Below are 17552 nucleotides of genomic sequence, written 5' to 3' on the forward strand. Positions count from 1 at the left end.
CGGGCCGCGCCCCGCCCCCTGCTCCCCTTCCCGGCTGCCCGCGGCCCTCGGTCCCCGTCCCCATCCCCGTCCTCATCCCCGTCCCCATCCCCGTCCCCATGTCCCCATCCCCGGCCCATGGCCCCCCGTCCCCATCCCCGTCCCCGTCCCCATCCCCGGCCCATGGCCCCCCGTCCCCATCCCCGTCCCCGTCCCCATCCCCCCCGTCCCCGCCTCCCGAGGGCCCCGGCCCCGCCCGGCCTCCGTGACGCCCGGGCCGCCGCCCTCCCGCCCGCGCGGCGCGGCCACTCACCTGCGGGGGGCGCCCGGGGGGGCGGGGGCGCGCCGGGGGGGCGGGGCAGCAGCAGGGGGAGCCCCCGGGCCAGCCCATCCCGCCCGGCCCGCGCCCCGCCGACGCCGCGCTCGCCCGCTCCCGCCCGGCCCGCGCCCCGCGCCGCCCTCGCGCCGCCCTCCCCTCCCTCCGTCGGGCTCCAATCCCCACGTTCCCCCGCTCCCCGCCCCTCCCCCCGCCCGCTCCCTCCCGGCTCCCCGCCTTCTCCCGGGGCTCGGGCCGCGGAGGGACGCGGGGACGGGAAGGCCGCCCGGCGGAGCGCGGGACACGGCGGCCGAGCCCGGAAGGCCGCGCACACGGTTCCGAGGGCCCCGGGTCCCCGCGCCCCAGGCAGACGAGGACGCCCCGGGCCGCCCCGGGGCCCAGGCCGCGACCCCGGGACCCCTGGGACCCCCGGCGGCCCAGCAGCCCTCGGCGCTTGGAGGGGGCGCCGGAGCCGGGGCTGGTGCTGGGGCTGGTGCTGGGGCTGGAGCTGGAGCTGGAGCAGGGGCTGGAGCAGGGGCTGGAGCTGGGGCTGCTGGAGCTGGAGCTAAATCTGGAGCTGGAGCTGGGGCTGGAGCAGGGGCTGGAGCTGGAGCCGGGGCTGGAGTTGGAGCTGCTGGAGCTGGAGCCTGCGCTTGGAGCTGGAGCTAAATCTGGAGCTGGAGCTGCAGCTGGAGCTGGCGTTTGGAGCTGGAGCTGGGACTGGAGCTGGAGCTGGAGCCAGGGCTGGAGCTGGAGCCGGGGCTGGAGTTGGAGCTGCTAGAGCCGGAGCCTCCCCTTGGAGCTGGAGCTGGAGCTGGAGCTGGGGCTGGAGCTGGAGCTGGAGCTGCTGGAGCTGGAGCTGGAGCTAAATCTGGAGCTGGAGCTGGGGCTGGAGTTGGAGCTGCTGGAGCCAGAGCCTGCGCTTGGAGCTGGAGCTAAATCTGGAGCTGGAGCTGCAGCTGGAGCTGGCGCTTGGAGCTGGAGCTGGGGCTGGGGCTGGAGCCGGTGCTTGGAGCTGGAGCTAAACCTGGAGCTGGAGCCAGAGCCAGAGCTAGAGCTGGAGCTGGAGCAGCTGGAGGTGGAGCCAGAGCTGGAGCCAGAGCTGGAGCCAGAGCTGGCGCTGGACCTCCCTCCCTCCCTCCCTCCTGAGCACAGAGAAAGCTGTCCTCAGGGCTTAGGGACGGCTCGTGGCATGCGTCCCCTCGGCACTGACACCCGTTCCTGTGCAGTGTGGGGACCCGGTGCCAGGGAGCATCCCATGGGCCCTCGCGTGATTTGGGTCTCCCTGGAGGGAAAGCTGGAAGGAAGGGACGGAGGTCTTTCTAGAAACTCTGCATCTTCTCCCATTCTCAGATTCCACATGGGTCTCTAGTGTTGAGCACGTCCCGACCCTGCCCCCTCCCCCTCCCCACTGGATCTCCCATGCTGGAAACTGGCGAGTGGGGGGTGTGGGTTCTGAGAAGCCGGTGCCCAGGGCTCAATGTCCAGGGCCTGCCAAGGCAGCCAGTGCCACCAGCTCCAAGGCCATCGTCCCTCCCTCAGCTCTCAACTGGGTCGCCTCTGTGCTCCCCTGGCCTTTGGCAAAGGTTCTGATTCCAACCTGGTTCTGATTCCAGTCTGGCGGCTGGGGAGAGAGAGACATGGTGACAGTGTGGGTCCCTCAGAGACTGGCATTTGGAACTGGGGGGGGGGGTTGTGGGTTGGACTGGGGAGCCTAGATCTTATTGCTCTTGGCTGGGTTGGTGTCCAGTAGGTCTAGAGGGCCTGGGTCTCGGGGTCAGAGCAGGGTCCGAGCTGTGGGAACCACTGGAGGGAGGGCCTGGAGGGAGGGCGAGGGCTGGGGCGGGGGTGGGGGAGGACACAGGTGGGGAGGCACTGGGAGGAGGGGACAGGTAGGAGTTTGGGGAAGCCCCAAGGAAGGCGACGGGGATCAGAGGCTAGTGGCCAGGGGGCAGGGCTGAGGGTCATTCTGGGTATTTGGGGGAAGATTTGATTATGTAATCCAGATACATAGGATGTGAAAATTTGCTTGTTTCTTTGGAGTCTATAGTTCTTTTGTTTTTGAATTAAGAAAAAAAATTTTTCTTCTTAAGTAGACTCCAGGCCCAATGTGGAGTCCAGTTCGGGGCCTGGACTCAACACCTCTGAGATCGAGTCGGACGCTTCACCGACTGAGCCAGCCCGGCGCCCCTTTATAGCTAGCTCTTCTAGAACCTCGTCCTTCCCAGATGTCATTAAGGTCTTTGACGAGGAGCCCGGGAGGCCTGCCGAAGGGGGTAGGTCAGTTCTAAGCTTTCTTTCTTTCTTTTTTTAAAATAAGGTTGTTATTTATTTGAGCAGTCGCTACACCCAGCGTGGGTCTTGAACTCACGACCCTTAGATCAAGCGTTCCAGGCTCTCCTGAGCCGGGCGGCGCCCCAGGTCTTCATCCTTAAGGGGAGCAGGGCTCGAGCCTCCCACTCAGGCCGGCGGTGTTGCCCCTCAGGGGGACTCGTGAGGTTCCCCGGAACCGGGGGCTCCCCAGATGGTGGCCGGACTTCAGCTCAGACTGAGGGCCGGGCCGGGCCGGGGCGGAGGGCAGCTGTGAGGAAGGTGAGGGTGAAGGCGCCGTGTCAAGCGGCGGGGCGGTGCGGGTGCGCCTCCCCCCGGCCTGCGGTCACCCCACGCCGCGCGAGTGCTCGGGCCGGGCTGGCGCTGCGGGGAGCACCGGGTGGGGCTCGGGTGCTGGGGGTCGCCTCCTCGGGCTCCTGCTGGGTGAGGGGTCGAGGCAGATGGGGGCAGCCGTGGAGCTCGCCCCCTCCTGGGGCCCGGATGCTGGGAGCCGCCCCCCCCCCCCCCCGGGCCTCCCCGGCCCCCCGGGTCCAGGCCTGCGGGGCCCAGGCACCCCGGAAGCGAGCCTCCCGGCGCTGCTCGGGCGCCCCGATCCCAGGCTCCTGCTGCAGCACGGCTGGGGGGCGTCCCGCGAGGCCGGTCGCCACGGCACCTGCGCTCCACCGGGCCTGCCCGTGCCCGCCCCCCCGCCCCGCCGCCGCAGCTGGCCCGCCTCAGCCACTGGGCGCAGCCATGGGTCCGATCGAAGGCCTGTGTGGGGCCTTGGCGGCTGGGCTCCCAGGTGTCTGCACGGCCCCATCTTCCTCCCAGTCCTGGGCGCAGGTTCCTGGGCTCCCTGCCCCCCCCAGGTTCCTTCGGGGCGGCCGCCTTCCTGCCCCTGGGAAGATCCCGCCTGAGCTCCGGCAGGAGGGGAAGGGGGCGCCCGGCTGGCCCAGGTCGCGGGGTCCCGTCGGCTCTGTGCTGGGTGCGGAGCCTGCTTGAGGTTCTCCCCTCCCCCCTTTCTCTCAAAAAACCACAACAGGTCAACTTCCTGTTGGCAGTAATTAACCTCAGATTAAAAAAATAACGAAGGGGAAAGGGCCTCGGCGCCAACCGGCCCGAGGAGCCCCGCAGGCCACAGGTCGCGGCCCGGCCTCCCGGCCTCCCGGCCACAAAGCAGGAAGCGGACTCCGGGAAGGTCACGGTAAAAGTTGGCACCGGGCGAAAACGCTGGCGGGAGCGGATGCAAATTCGCCTTCTCAGAGCCCCAAACACGGGCCCCCCCGGAACCCACCCCTGCACCTGCAGACCTGAATGCCGAGGGGCTACGGAGCGAGCGGGAGCCACGGAAAGGCACAGGTATATGGTCAAAAGAATTTCAGCATTAAGGTGAACTTTAAAGATCAGATTTATTTGGAGAAAACAAAAAACCCCACAACCCAAAGGATGGGATTTTACATCTCAAGACATCTCCCAGGTATTAAGTCTACAGATTACAAATCATTTTCATAGAAGATATTTTGTACAAATTTTACACGTATTAGGGAGCGGGACAGGGCCCCTGCTTCTGTGGCAACAGGGGGACAGGTGGGGAGTGGGAAAAAAAAGTTTTTTTTGGATACAACCATTTGGAAATAGACCTGAAGAGGGCAAAACCTACCTTTTCAATGGTTCAAAAAACCAAAAAAAAAACCCCCAACCAAACCCTTTCAGCCTTGGGTATCTCTCTCAAAGCCACTTCCTGGCTACCGGCCAGTCGAGCCAATTATTTAAAGTCCCTCCACTTGGTAAGTCTTTTCTGTCCACGGGGTGAAGGATTCCTTAGCTCTGCTGCAGACTCCCACCCCGCTCGCCGCACGGCCGGGCAGGGGCCGAGCAGGACCGATGGCAGGGGCCTTGCCAACAAGAGGCGGGGGAGGGGGGGAGGGGGCCGCCCCTCAGGACGCCGGCTCCTGGGCGGACAGTACAAAGGTGCACATAAAAGCAGGCAAGTGAAGCTACTGTGTTGCAGCAGAAACCAGGCCCTGGTTAGGTTCTCCCCATTATCATTTGTTCTCTCAAGGGAAGCTTAAAACACCCCTCCAAACCCCCACAGCCGCCCCAACCGCACACTGGTGTGGGACTTGAGTGGAGAGAAGCCTTGTCAGAGCAGAACCAAGAAGCCCCATCGAGGTGGCGGGAACGGCTCACAATCTGCCCTCCCTCCCACCTAGCTCTGAGGTGTGAGAGGAGGGAAGGCGCGCGAGACGCCAAGGAGCCCTGACCTGCTGGAGAGGAGTGAGACTCCGCGCTCGCCTCTGCTCCTGGGGGCACAGAGAACGCCTGGATTGGGGGATTTCAACAGAAGCTGCTTCTGGGGGGTGACGGCAAAGAGCACGAGGATCGGAAGCCCGGGACGAGAGTCTACGTTTTTTAAAGCTTCAAGATTCCAACAGAATGCGGGTACGTGTGAACTTTCAGGAGGACAGTGTCTGAGACGGCAAAACCGGGATGTACAGGAGACTTGGGGACTCCCAGACCCCGAAGCGCTCCCTGCCCCAGGGGTCACTGGAGGTCACGGCATTCCCCCCATCACTGGTGCAAGATACTTCTCACTTCCCCAGCGCCTCTTTTTAAACCACGATTTCCCGCTCATTTTGGTCACCAAGCAGCCCTGTTCTTCAGCGGCCTACAGACTCTCAACCACCCCCGGGGGTAAAAGTGAAGAAATTCCCCCAGTAACTCAGAGTTAAATCAGGGGGGCAGGCAGCCTCCTGAGACTACAACCACTTCAGAGACTAAACCTACCTTTCCAAGGATGGAAATGTATTCAGGGGATGCCTGAGAATTCCCGCACGCCGCACTAGGATAGTGAGAATCAGTGAGAATCGGGAGGCAGCCCCTCCCTCTTCCTGAAGCCTGCCCTGCTGCCCACATTCCAGACTCGGCACCACCGCCGCTGCCGCTGCCGTTTTGCTAAATGGAGGCCCCCAGGCCCTAATCACACAGCAACTGCATGTGTCGGAAAAATGCACAACTTTTCTGTTAAAAGCTGTACGTCTCTCTCACTCTGGCTACATTGGCGATTCTCCAGTTAGTTCAATACTTTAAAGGCTGCAGCAGCATGCAAAAGAATTTCATTTCACTGTTTTTTGTTTTTTGTTTTTTTAAAAAAAAAAGTTAAGAAAGGTCTCCAGGAGATGGTGAGTTTTATTGTCTTGTCTGGATAGAGGTTTGATTTGCTCTCGAATGTTCCAGGGTGGAGAGACTAGGAGAAAGCACAGGATGCAGAGGTCTATTCGGTGTAATCTTCTCCCTCGTTCTCATCTTCACCATCAATGGAGAGAGCAGCATACTTGCTTGCAGAACTGAACTTCTGGAAGGGACAAGAGTGAGAAAATCTCTAAGGCCTTGAACTCTCACATCCCAAACCAAGAAACAGGATACTGCTACTTGGGCAAAAAGGAGGGGCCAGCCCAGGCCACACCCGCTGGCTTTCTTAGCATTTCCCCTGGGAGAGCAGGTCAGAAGCCCACAGGCCCTTACACCATCTTTCACCCCAGAGAGGGGAGGGGAGGGGAGCACTAGGCTGTGTGTGCTCTCCCAACAAGCAGCAGTACCTGACTTCCCACCACTCTGCTTGTAGCCCCAAACGTAAAGGGGCTCAAGGGCAAAAAACGAGCAAGCACCCCACACTTACGGAAGCTGGATTTTCTTCAGGTTTCTTTGGCTCAGGTGCAGATCGGGAGTCTTGATCCTTTTTGCCGTCTTTCCTGCAGAGGTGTGAGTGTAAAACCACATCTTTAGGAGGGGACTGTCCCAACACCCACGAGCCACTGGGAGGGCACTGCGCAGGTACCTCCAGGCAGCAGTCCTTGCTATCTGTGTGGACTTGTGTTTCTAGATTCTTAGGAGGACGCGTTATAACTGTCTGGTTGACCTTCCTTTGTTTACAGTAGGAGACCTGGCAGTGCTCGGAGGACCAAGGGCGGCTTAACCACAAGACACGTATGCAGCACCAGGTGAGAGTGTGAGTGAGGAGAGAACATGCGTACCTGTCTGGCTCCTTCCAGTGGTCTTTGTTCCCTCCGTCTCCTGGACCACGGCTGGAGTTCCCACTGTGGCCTTTTGGGACACTCACCCCATCTACTTTGTTTTCATCTGCTTGAGTGGAGATGCCAAGAACAAATGAAAAGCAGGTAAAAGAACCAGTCTCCTTCCTAGTTTCCCTTGAGCTGCAGAAAAGCGTGCCCCTGTGCATCGAGGGAAACTCAGCCTCACCCCAACCCAGACTTCCCTCCCAAGCCCTTCTTCCCACGTTCCCCTCACCCCAAGTTAAGACCCACTAAAAAGTTCCACGGTAGGGTGATGGATCATGAAGAGCAAACTGGAAATGAAGGACTGTGACGCTCAGTAGTGACCTTGGCCTTACAGATGGTGACATTCTAATCTGGACTGAGCATGTGAATTTCCTTCCGATTCTTTTTTTTCCCTTCCAAAGAAATGTTCTACCAGGAAAGGGCAGGGCTGTGCTTTCTCCAAAGAGACCACTCCTGCCCTCTACTGGCAAAAAAAGGGTAGGTAACTTAAGAACCTTGAGCACAAAACAGGTGCAGGAGGACACGGGTTGTTTCTGGAGTCCTCTACAGGCTTTTCACTGAGGACTCCGGCTACTACGTGAAACACGGACTTCCTGTTGGTCTTACCTCTCCTTGCTGGTCCTTCCTCCGGGGGCTGAGCCGGGACTGCTTTCCCTCCACCACTAGAAGAAAAGCACATAATTACATTCACTAGTCTTCGGGAAGGAACAGATGAACTTCCAATCGTTCACCAAACAGTCAACTTTACAGAGAACCAAAAATATATACTTAACGTTGTAGGACACTGAAATATAGGAAAGACAACAATGAAAGCGACTACTTGATCACTCACTAAGTAGAAGTACCCTGTCCTTCAGAATCATCCTGATCTTGCAGGGGGAGTAGGACTCTCTATTTTACAAATGAGAATCCTAAGACCTAAGGAAGTAATCTGACCCCTAAAAGCCATGCCGCCGGAGGTGGCGGTGGCAGGTCTTGAATACCAATCTGCAGATTTTGAGTAGCCAAAGTGATGCCAACCAGTTATCAAAACTCTAGAGAATTGAACAATGGCTTAAATGAGCCCGCGGCAGCACAGCAGCACGCGCTGAATGGGAGCTGAGAGCCAAGAAAGCAGAACTTAAAAGACACTACGTAAGACCAACAGTCAGGGCACTTTCCAGCATGACATCACAAGGTTTGAGATTCTACAGCTAAGCAACGCTTGCACGCTGACTCACCTCGTGGGGGACTGTTGCTCTGTGTCCGAGCTCTGAGATCGGGCAGGAGGGTTAGAACTTCGCTTCACCCAAGCATTCTCCTTTGGTGGAGGGGCTGGCATTACCTTCAGAGGCTGTTCAGATTTGGGTGGCTTAGAAGTCGGAGAGTGACAGTCTTCCTCCTTATTCGGTGTTTCATTTTCTAGAGACTTCTCACTCTCTCTCCTTCGTGCATCTGTGAAATCAGAGTGGGAAGGTTACCTTATCAGGAAAAGCAACGATTTATTAGGATCTCAACAGAGTGGAAAATGGTCCCCACCCAAATTGACCTCTTTTCATTATTCTTAAAGACCTGGATATGGCTCCCAATAGATGAAATTATCCCTAAATCAGTGGTTATTAATTATCACTTTGAGGAAATGTTTTAATGATTCAAGAAAAATAGGAAAAATAATGGCTCTCCAAGAAAAGCCACCTGACTGTTCCTAGAAATGAGTACTCTTTATTTTAGGATTATAGCCTTGCTACGTTTTCAGTGTTAAAATGTCTACACCAGGGATCCCTGGGTGGCACAGCGGTTTAGCTCCTGCCTTTGGTCCAGGGCGTGATCCTGGAGACCCGGGATTGAATCCCACGTCGGGCTCCCGGTGCATGGAGCCTGCTTCTCCCTCTGCCTATGTCTCTGCCTCTCTCTCTCTATCTCTCTCTCTCTGTGTGTGTGACTATCATAAATAAATAAAAATTAAAAAAAAAAAATGTCTACACCAGAGAATATGTATATGTGTGTGAAGAGGACCTCTGATAAATCTCAAACCCCAGGATCCACTGAGTTAACTCCAAGTTGGAGGCTCAACACACACACACACACACACACACACACACACACACACACACACACACAATATGATATATAGGAAAAACAGGCCATCTTTTTTTTTTTTTAAAGGGCAGTAAATGTCTTCTCAAAACTAGAAGTTTTGGGATGCCTGGGTGGCTCAGTGGTTGAGCGTTTGCCTCTGGCTCAGGGTGTGATCCTGGAGTCCCGGGATCGAGTCCCACATCGGGATCCCTGCATGGAGCCTGCTTCTCCCTCTGCCTGTCTCTGCCTTTGTCTCATGAATAAATAAAATCTTAAAAAAGCAAAAAAACAAAACAAAACCAGAAAACCAACTAAATGTTTATTTTGTCAGATTCTTTCTACGTTTTAAGTGCAGCCTCCTCAGGAGGTATCAATCCAACCATCACACTTCCACCTAGTCACAAACAGACATTACCTTCCTGTTACTAAAAGGGTAGCTACTCCAGTATGAATAATTTCCAGAAAACTTCTACAACACTTGGATGAACTTCCAAATCATCTCAGTCTGGAGCCACGCTTTGAAATGCTCAAGTACAAATCAACTTAGAGGTGGGAGGAAGAAACTTAAAAAACAAAACACTGGTTCGCAATAAGGGAAGAGAGATGTTATGATTTAATAGTTCAGTTTCCAAAACACTAAAGATGTTTGTGACCAATCGATAAATTCAAGGAAGGAAGGAAGGAAAGAAAGATCAAGAGTAGAAGATCATCGCTCCAGACATTGCTCTGGTCGTACAGGACATCCAAAAAGGCTGGCAAGAGAGCTGTAGGACTGTGACTGCTCTAAATAAAGGAAAATTCTGGAATGTCAAAACAAAAAGAAGGGACAAATCTAACAGTCAAGTATACTCTTTAGTAGAAGATCATTAAACAGGTCGCCCAAGTCTCTTCTGATGCCATTTTCTTAGATTTTTCAGACTAGATGTAATATTCTGCTCAACCTATGCTAACCGAAATAAAGCCCCCATGACTGAGTTTAATACCCCACAGTGACTGCATAATTTGGTTATGGCTCATTTATGGAAAGAGGCAATAACACGTGATACCCACCCTGGTCTGACTTACTTCTGCCAGTTGTGGCCGAGGTCCCAGTCTGTGATGACTCACTTCCTGTCCTGGACCGTTCCCGTTCCTGAGTCTCTTCACTTCGCCAGCTTGGGTGTCTGTACAAAGAGATTAAAAAAAAGAAAACAACTTATGTCCAGCTCACTGAAGGCCACTTTGGACCCATGCTGACCCCTCAAGAACCATCACTTCATACTCATCAGGCTTGCTGTATTTGTGGGTGGGTGTGCACATCTTGTTTCTCTCAAACCATTTGAAAGCTACAAAGATAAATACACTTTGGCTCTAAACACTTGAAGCTTCAACTAGAATGAAGAATATTCTCCTACCTAACCTACAGCCCTCCCTTACTGGTAACACAACTCTAAAAGCCATTTAAAACTAGGCCATTTTACAGGTTTCTACCCCATTAGATCCAATGCCACTTTTTAATAACAAACACTTCACTACCGACTCCTTTACCATCCTGAAATATCCTTAAATAATATACCTGACATAACACACGAGTAAAAATAAATGTAAAATAATTTATATATAGTTTATGTTTTATAGAAGTAAAAACATTTTCTCTTTATTCCAGCAACTCGAATAGAGGCACTTCCACTCATCTCATAATGGTGGCTTTACCCCATATACTAAAGCAAGATTTGGTCAATTTTTTAATGGGTCAGATAAATTTTATTTACAAAATATGGAACAGCACTGGGGCACCTGGGTGGCTCAGTTGGTTAAATGTCTGTCTTCGGCTCAGGTCGTGATCCCAGGGTCCTGGGATGGAGCCCCGCATCGGGCTCCCCGCTCAGCAGTCCGCTTCTCTCTGTGCTCTTTCTCAAATAAATGGATTTGGGGCGGGGGGAGGAATAGGCCGTAATTTGCCTACTCCTCTATTAATCGATCATCAATTTATAGTTGTCAGAAGTTAAGCCCAGTTAAGCCCCTTTAAAAGCCACGAGGGCCGGCAGGCAACTAACTCTTCATAGGGTTCAACTGTCCCATATACTGCAGCGCACCTACTGGCCCCAGCCTGTGTACACTAGATGCTATTAAGTGACAACTAATAACGCCTGCATGAATTTCCCAGATGTGCCCTGGGATGTGTACCACACCCGTCCTTCAGGAAGCAATTCGTTCCCAGATCAGAGATCCGTAACTGAAGAGAGCCTCACCTCTCTCGAGGCCGTCGCTCTAGTTTTGGCTCATCCAGCTGGCGCTGCAGCTTCTCCTGCTCCTTCTGCAGCCGCTCTTCTACTTCTCGCTCTCTAGCAGCTGTGTCAACAGGCTTTGCCCCTCCAAAGATAGAGGCCGCTCGACTGGACTGGGAGGTGCTAGCGGAGGAATCATCTTCCTTAGGAGTACTCCGAGGCTTTAGATTCAGTTTGGGTCTTTGGGGGGGACCTAAGTTAAATAAAACTCTAAGTAACAGTTTTTCAAAATCCTCAGAAGCTGATGGCCAAAAGTCAGATGCCCAGACACAGCTCTTAGAAAATGCCACATGGGGGGACATGTGGTTGAGCATCTATCTTTGGCACAGGTTGTGATCCCATGGTCCTGGGGTCAAGTCCTACATCAGGATGCCCGCGAGGAGTCTGCTTCTCTCTACCTATGTCTCTCCCCCTCTCCCTGTGTCTCTCACGAATAAGCAAGTAAATAAAAATCTTAAAAGAAAAGAAAATGCCACACGGGAGAGTAGCAGCCTAGCCAATCCAGTAGAGAAGGGAGAGCATTAGAAAATAAATGGGTGGTTTAAACAACCAAGGACAATCAATCTTCCCACTACGCCACCCATGAGGCTGTGCTACACACTGAGGACTTACATGGTGAGTCATCACAGCTACTATTACTAGGAAGAAATGGTCAACTATGATAAACTACTGGATGCAAGTATCTTGGTAAAAAACGTGGTCTGGAAGATGAACTACTTCAGGAGGCTGAGAAGAGCTTGTGACAATACAATGGGAAAGACTCTACTTCCTATACTCTTGGCTCTGTGTGGAATCTAAATCTCATAATGATTCATGGAGCAAAGCATACAGTACCAAATGGCTAAATATAAACTCTAAAGGAATTTGATTTCTCCTTGGATCCAAACTGTCAGAATATTTTAAGACAAACCTTAGTGTTTCAAGGGAATTGTATTTCTCAAAATTAGTGTTTATCCTAAATAATTTCAAACATACAAAAGATAAAGCTTACGTATACCAACCACTGGCTTAAGTAATAAAACACTCGAAAAGTCCACTGAAGGCTCCTGATTATCTTTCCCCTGATGACACACCTAGCTGTGTTCTTATAACCTCTATGCTCAAATTTGGGGCTTATCATTCCCATGCAAACTTTTACTAAAGGACATACGAATGTATCTGCAAAGAGGGGATGGTTTACCAAAATTTAAGTTTTCTATAAGGGTTTTTTTGTTTTTTTAAATAAAAAGATTTATTCATTCATGAAAGAGAGAGAGAGAGAGATATGCAGAGACACAGGCAGAGAGAAAAGCAGGCTCCATGGAGGGAATCTGATGTGCGACTCAATCCTGGGACCAGGATCACACCCTGGGCTGAAGGCAGATGCCCAGTGATTGAGTGCCTTTGGCTCAGGGCATGACCCCAGCGTCTGGGATTGAGTCCCATATTGAGCTCCCTGTGAGGATCCTGCTTCTCTCTCTGCCCGTGTCTCTGCCTCTCTCATGAATAAATAAATAAAATCTTAAAAAAAAAAAAAAAAAAAAAGGCTGGCAATTTATATAAACTTCTGAGATACTTAAAAAAAAAAAACAAAAACCATTTTATTTTTTAAGTAATCTCTATATCCAACAAGGAGCTCAAACCCAAGACCCTGAGATCAAGAGGTGCACGCTCCACCAACTGAGCCAGCCAGGAACTTATGCCAGATCCAGTTTTATTATGTGTAACTTTGCGAAGGGCCCATTAGCCCTTTTAAAGGGTAAAACTGGGGATCAGAAAGAGTAACTATTTAAGCCATACACCTAACACCTGGAGGTCCAAAGGATGAAATCTGCTATTATCAAAAGAACTCTACATTCCTCCCACTATAGTAACATTCTTTTCTTTCTCCTCTAATAATTTCCATTTTTTTTTTTTTTTACCTACTCAATGAGCTCCTATATTTCAGATACTGTGCTAAGGCCAGGAATATGACAGTTGGGTAGTTTTTAGTTTCTGCTGAAAGGAGCCCAATTTAGTGGCAGGATCAGAATAAAAAAAAGAATACAGTATGCTAAGCTCTACAAAACAGATTTAACCACAAAGAAGTTCTTAGACTGTGACTGTGTCTGGGGAAGCCTGTGAAGGTTTCAAAGTGGTAACTCCTGAAAGTCTAGAAAACTGAGCAAGCACCTAATGCCAGACAGCACTAAAGAGATAAACTGTAGGTAGAATAGTGAGGACTCACATATGTCAGGGGTCAGACAAAAGGCTGTCTTTGGGCAGCCTGGGTGGCTCAGCGGTTTAGCGCCACCTTCAGCCCAGGGTGTGACCCTGGAGACCTGGGATCGAGTCCTGCGTCAGGCTCCCCACAGAGAGCCTGTTTCTCCCTCTGCCTGTGTCTCTGCCTCTCTCTTTCTCTGTATCTCTCCTGAATAAATAAAATCTTAAACAAAACAAAACAAAACCCCAAAAGGCTACCTTTCAGGCCACGGAGAGACTAGGAACAGAATAATCTAATTAGCCATTGTTCCAAAAAGTTTGGGCCACTGTGAAGATGGAAGGAGGAAGGGAAATTTGTCAGTAATGTGGATATAGCAATGAAGAATAAACAATGGCAGTGACTCTGGAAATAAGGGCAGATCTTAAGAGGGAACCCGGGGCAAGATCACTGGAAAAAAAAAAGATGAGGGATGCAGTTACCAAGGGAGGCAAGAATGGTTTGAGAGAGGAAAGGGTCGTAAGTCCAGGAGACTCGAAGCCCACACCCAGGCCTCCACTTTTCTCTCTAGTAAATTGGAAATGAGAATCTTATCTATACCAGATAGAATTCTTAAGACTGTATAATACCTGTGAGAACACTCAGCTCACTTGTGGTGCAGAGTAAATGCTCAGCGTTAGTATTTCTAAGTTGCACACATTGAAATAGAGGAAGTAGTTAACAGCAATGCTTTTAAGAATGAACTGAAAGTTTTGTTTGGAAAACAAACAAACAAAAAAAAAGGCACTTGGCACACAGTCAGCACTAACATGGGGGGATGTTAAAAGGCCAGGCAAGCTGTCTAAAAATAATTGAAGAGAAAAACTCTGGGCCAGACATCTTACTTTTTTGATGACATTAATGAAGTCAGAACATGAATCTTGGCCATTTACCGATACTTTTTGAGAGATCATTTTAGGGGCCTGACATCTCACCATTAGTTAATGAGTATCAATTACTTGTGGTGCCAAAGCACTGAAATCATCATTGCTTGGTTTTTAACTCTGCTGTGCCTAGGAGACTGTGGCAAATGTTTTCCTTTGGCCCATTTGTATATTCAATAAATTTTAAGTGAAAAATCTCTAAGCTAAAGCAACTTAGAAAAACCAGACTTGGGCAGCCCCGATGGCTCAGTGGTTTGGCGCCACCTTCAGCCCAGGGTATGATCCTAGAGACCCTGGATCGAGTCCCGCATTGGGCTCCCTGCGTGGAGCCTGCTTCTCCCTCTGCCTGTGTCTCTGCCTCTCCCTCTCTGTGTCTGCCATGAATAAGTAAATAAAATCTTAAAACAAAACAAAACAAAAGACTTTGCTCTATTTCCTCAGTGCTCCTCCTGCTTTACTCTGTGCCACACCTTTTACAACGTGTAAATTCATCCTGTTTCAAAACCCACTTAAGGGGGCGCTGGGTGGCTCAACAGGTTACATGTCTGCCTTTGGCTTGGGTCGTGATCTCAGGGTCCTGGGATTGAGCCCCATATCGGGCTCCTCGCTCGGTGGAGAGCCTGCTTCTCCCTCTCCCTCTGCCTGTGCTCTGTCAAATGAATAAAATCTTCAAAAACACCCCCCTCCTCCCAAAAACTCCACTTAAGGGGTTTGAGACATAACCGGTAATTTTCCAATCAGCTTCTTCAGTGGTCTGCTCTGTTAGTAAGCAAAAGAAAATGATTACCTCTATCATCACGCCTATAGTCATCCCGAGAGTAATCATCTCTGGAGCTCCAGGACCGATCGTCTCGCCTGTCGTATCTGTCTTCATAGCGGTCCCCGCCTCCTCTGTAGTCGTCATCCCTTCGGTACCCACTACCAAATGCTCTTCTGCCACTGCCTATCCTGGAATCGTAGCCTGTAAATATATCCCCAATTATGATCATCACACCAGAGGAAGAAAGGCAAGAAAGCAATTTCACGTAGTTGTGCTTTGTAATGACCTCTGTCATAGTCTCGGCTGCCTCGGTCATCATAGCGATCCCGGCCTCCATATCTGTCCATATCTCGGCGTGGACCATCACGATACCCATCCCGATATCCATCACGGTATCGGTCTGAATCGTAACGGTCTCGATACTCTAGAGAGAAAACAGACAAGGTAATGTCATTCCTTTTCCCTTGACACCATTAACAGAAAGAAGCATGATAGCCCATGAAGTCAATTTGCTTTCGTGACTTGACAGTCACTGCTATGTTGTTTTTATAAAAAAATAAACCCCTTTAAATTCAAAGTGCGAAAATGTGCACTGAATTGTTTTCTTGGTATTTGATTTAAAAAATTTTCTCCGATGGTTCAATAAACACTGCTAAGCTAATAATTTAAGAGTTAAAGAAAAAAATCTCTAAGTATCTCATAATGAATTTTGAGCATTAAAGACTGAAATACACTAGAAAAAAATATAATTGGAATCTCTATTTTTTATTCATTCTAAAGAACTAATCAAAGGCCACTTAACAAAGTTTAGCATTGGAAAACACACAAACCCAAATCAGAGACAAACAAAATGAGAAAAATATGTATGACATAGGACAGTGGATTAATTGGCTATTACTTAAAGAACAGAAACTAATTTTATTTATTTATTCACGAGAGACAGAGAGAGAGAGAGAGAGAGAGAGAGGGAGGGAGGGGGGAGGGACACAGGCAGAGGGAGAAGCAGGCTCCATGCAGGAAGCCCGACGTGGGACTCGATCCTGGGTCTCCAGGATCACACCCTGGGCTGAAGGTGGCACTAAACCGCCGAGGTACCTGGGCTGCCCCAGAAACTAAAATTAACAGGACATCTCCCACCACCAAAATGGCAAAGATTTTAAAATAAAAAATACTTTCAGTGTTGGTAAAATTTAGGGGAATAAGTCAATTCCTTTGCTGGTGCGGAGTCTAAAACAGCACAACCACTCTGAAAGTTGCTTCACAACTATACACTAAGAGCTTTAAAATCATGTGTACCCTGTGGGCCAACAATTCAATTTCTAGGAATTTATCCTGAGAAAATAACTGGACATATTAAAAAGACATGTACAAGGAGGCTCACTGCAATGTTGTTTATTTTATATGTTTTTAAAGATTTTATTTATTTGAGAGAGAGAGGGAGGAGAGAGAAAGAGAGAGAGAGCACAAGTGGCAGGGAGAGGGAGGAGCAGAGAGCAGGACAAGGCACTCAACCCCAAGATCCTGAGATCATGACCTGAACCAAAGGCAAGATGCTTAACTGACTGAGCCACCCAGGTGCCCCTACAATGCTGTTTTTAAAATTCAGGCTATTGAGTTCACAAGCTATGGGTTAAATAAATCAGTGGCATCTATACAAAGCAACTGTTAAAAATGGAATGAAAAATTATTTACTGTATATGTGTTCACAACACTTGAGAATTGTATTTTACACACATATACAAATATCAGGATCACAGGTGCCAAAATGCCAGAAATTAGTATAAAAGAATGTTGTAGAGCTCAGGGGCAAACTACATGGTGTAAGGCATTTATAAAAGGAGGCAGGGGCTACTTAGCTTTGGCTAGCCTGCCAGATGTTCCAATTTTCTGGAAAAGCTGGGAATCCCCATTTTTATATGAAAAACCTCAATTTTTTTTTTAAATGTTAAATTTTTTTTTTTAATTTTTATTTATTTATGATAGTCACACCACAGAGAGAGAGAGAGAGGCAGAGACACAGGCAGAGGGAGAAGCAGGCTCCATGCACCGGGAGCCCGACGTGGGATTCGATCCCGGATCTCCAGGATCGCGCCCTGGGCCAAAGGCAGGCGCCGAACCGCTGCGCCACCCAGGGATCCCGAAAAACCTCAATTTTAATACAAAAACAAACTTAACATTTTTGCACTTAATTTATGCATGCAGATCAATCAACGAGTTTATTTTTAAGACAATGTTTGAATTTTTGAAACATCAGTTTGTCTACATTCCCTGCTAGTTTAAATTTGTAAGTTAAAGGATATGCTAATGTTGGTAAACCATTATACACAGAAGAGAATCTAAAACAGAATTCATGAAAAAAAAAATCAACCTTGTGTTTATTTTGGAATATATATCTGATCTCTAGAGAGGCAAATGAACTCTATGTATACTTAATTTTGCTTAATTAAAATGATAATAATCTTGCCCTCACTAAAACAGTTGGCCAGGAAACATACAAGTGTTTGCCGAGATTTTACAATAGCGTTTAGTACAACTACCCACCCCCTGCCGCCATGTCTCTTATGGGCCCAATGCATGAACAGGAGTCTGTAACGTCTTGGAAGGGCTGACTTCTGGGCCATCAACTAGTCTCACAAACTTGAGAACTTTGGGTAATTACAGCACCTTCCCTTTCTTATTAT

At 50.2% G+C, this 17552-nt stretch overlaps 1 protein-coding gene and 1 long non-coding RNA gene across 6 annotated transcripts in view; one reads left to right on the forward strand and one right to left on the reverse strand.

Moving 5' to 3' along the window:
• Positions 1 to 1379: 1379 nt before the first annotated feature.
• On the forward strand, positions 1380 to 15295 carry LOC112667204 (uncharacterized). 2 transcript variants are annotated; one of them, XR_007406488.1, is made up of 3 exons: positions 1380 to 1946; positions 2389 to 2575; positions 6541 to 15295. It is a non-coding gene; the product is annotated as an uncharacterized LOC112667204 (long non-coding RNA). The 2 variants fall into 2 exon arrangements; XR_007406489.1 differs by having other exon boundaries at positions 2392 to 2575.
• EIF4B (eukaryotic translation initiation factor 4B) overlaps positions 3996 to 17552 on the reverse strand; it is a 32311-nt gene continuing 18754 nt past the window's right edge. Inside the window, exons 7-15 of one of the 4 annotated variants that reach the window (XM_025458788.3) lie at positions 15158 to 15295; positions 14899 to 15072; positions 10974 to 11202; positions 9793 to 9905; positions 7905 to 8118; positions 7291 to 7346; positions 6640 to 6745; positions 6285 to 6357; positions 3996 to 5960 (exon numbers count right to left, since the gene is read on the reverse strand). In XM_025458788.3, coding sequence (XP_025314573.1) covers positions 5880 to 5960; positions 6285 to 6357; positions 6640 to 6745; positions 7291 to 7346; positions 7905 to 8118; positions 9793 to 9905; positions 10974 to 11202; positions 14899 to 15072; positions 15158 to 15295 — 1184 coding nt within the window. In that variant the 3' untranslated portion in view covers positions 3996 to 5879. Of the gene's footprint in view, positions 5961 to 6284; positions 6358 to 6639; positions 6749 to 7290; positions 7347 to 7904; positions 8119 to 9792; positions 9906 to 10973; positions 11203 to 14898; positions 15073 to 15157; positions 15296 to 17552 lie in introns of all 4 variants that reach the window. The other 3 variants (XM_025458787.3, XM_025458790.3, XM_025458789.3) reach the window with 3 other exon arrangements.

This window comes from Canis lupus, chromosome 27 (assembly GCF_003254725.2).
Source record: "Canis lupus dingo isolate Sandy chromosome 27, ASM325472v2, whole genome shotgun sequence".
NCBI classification, from domain to species: domain Eukaryota; kingdom Metazoa; phylum Chordata; class Mammalia; order Carnivora; family Canidae; genus Canis; species Canis lupus.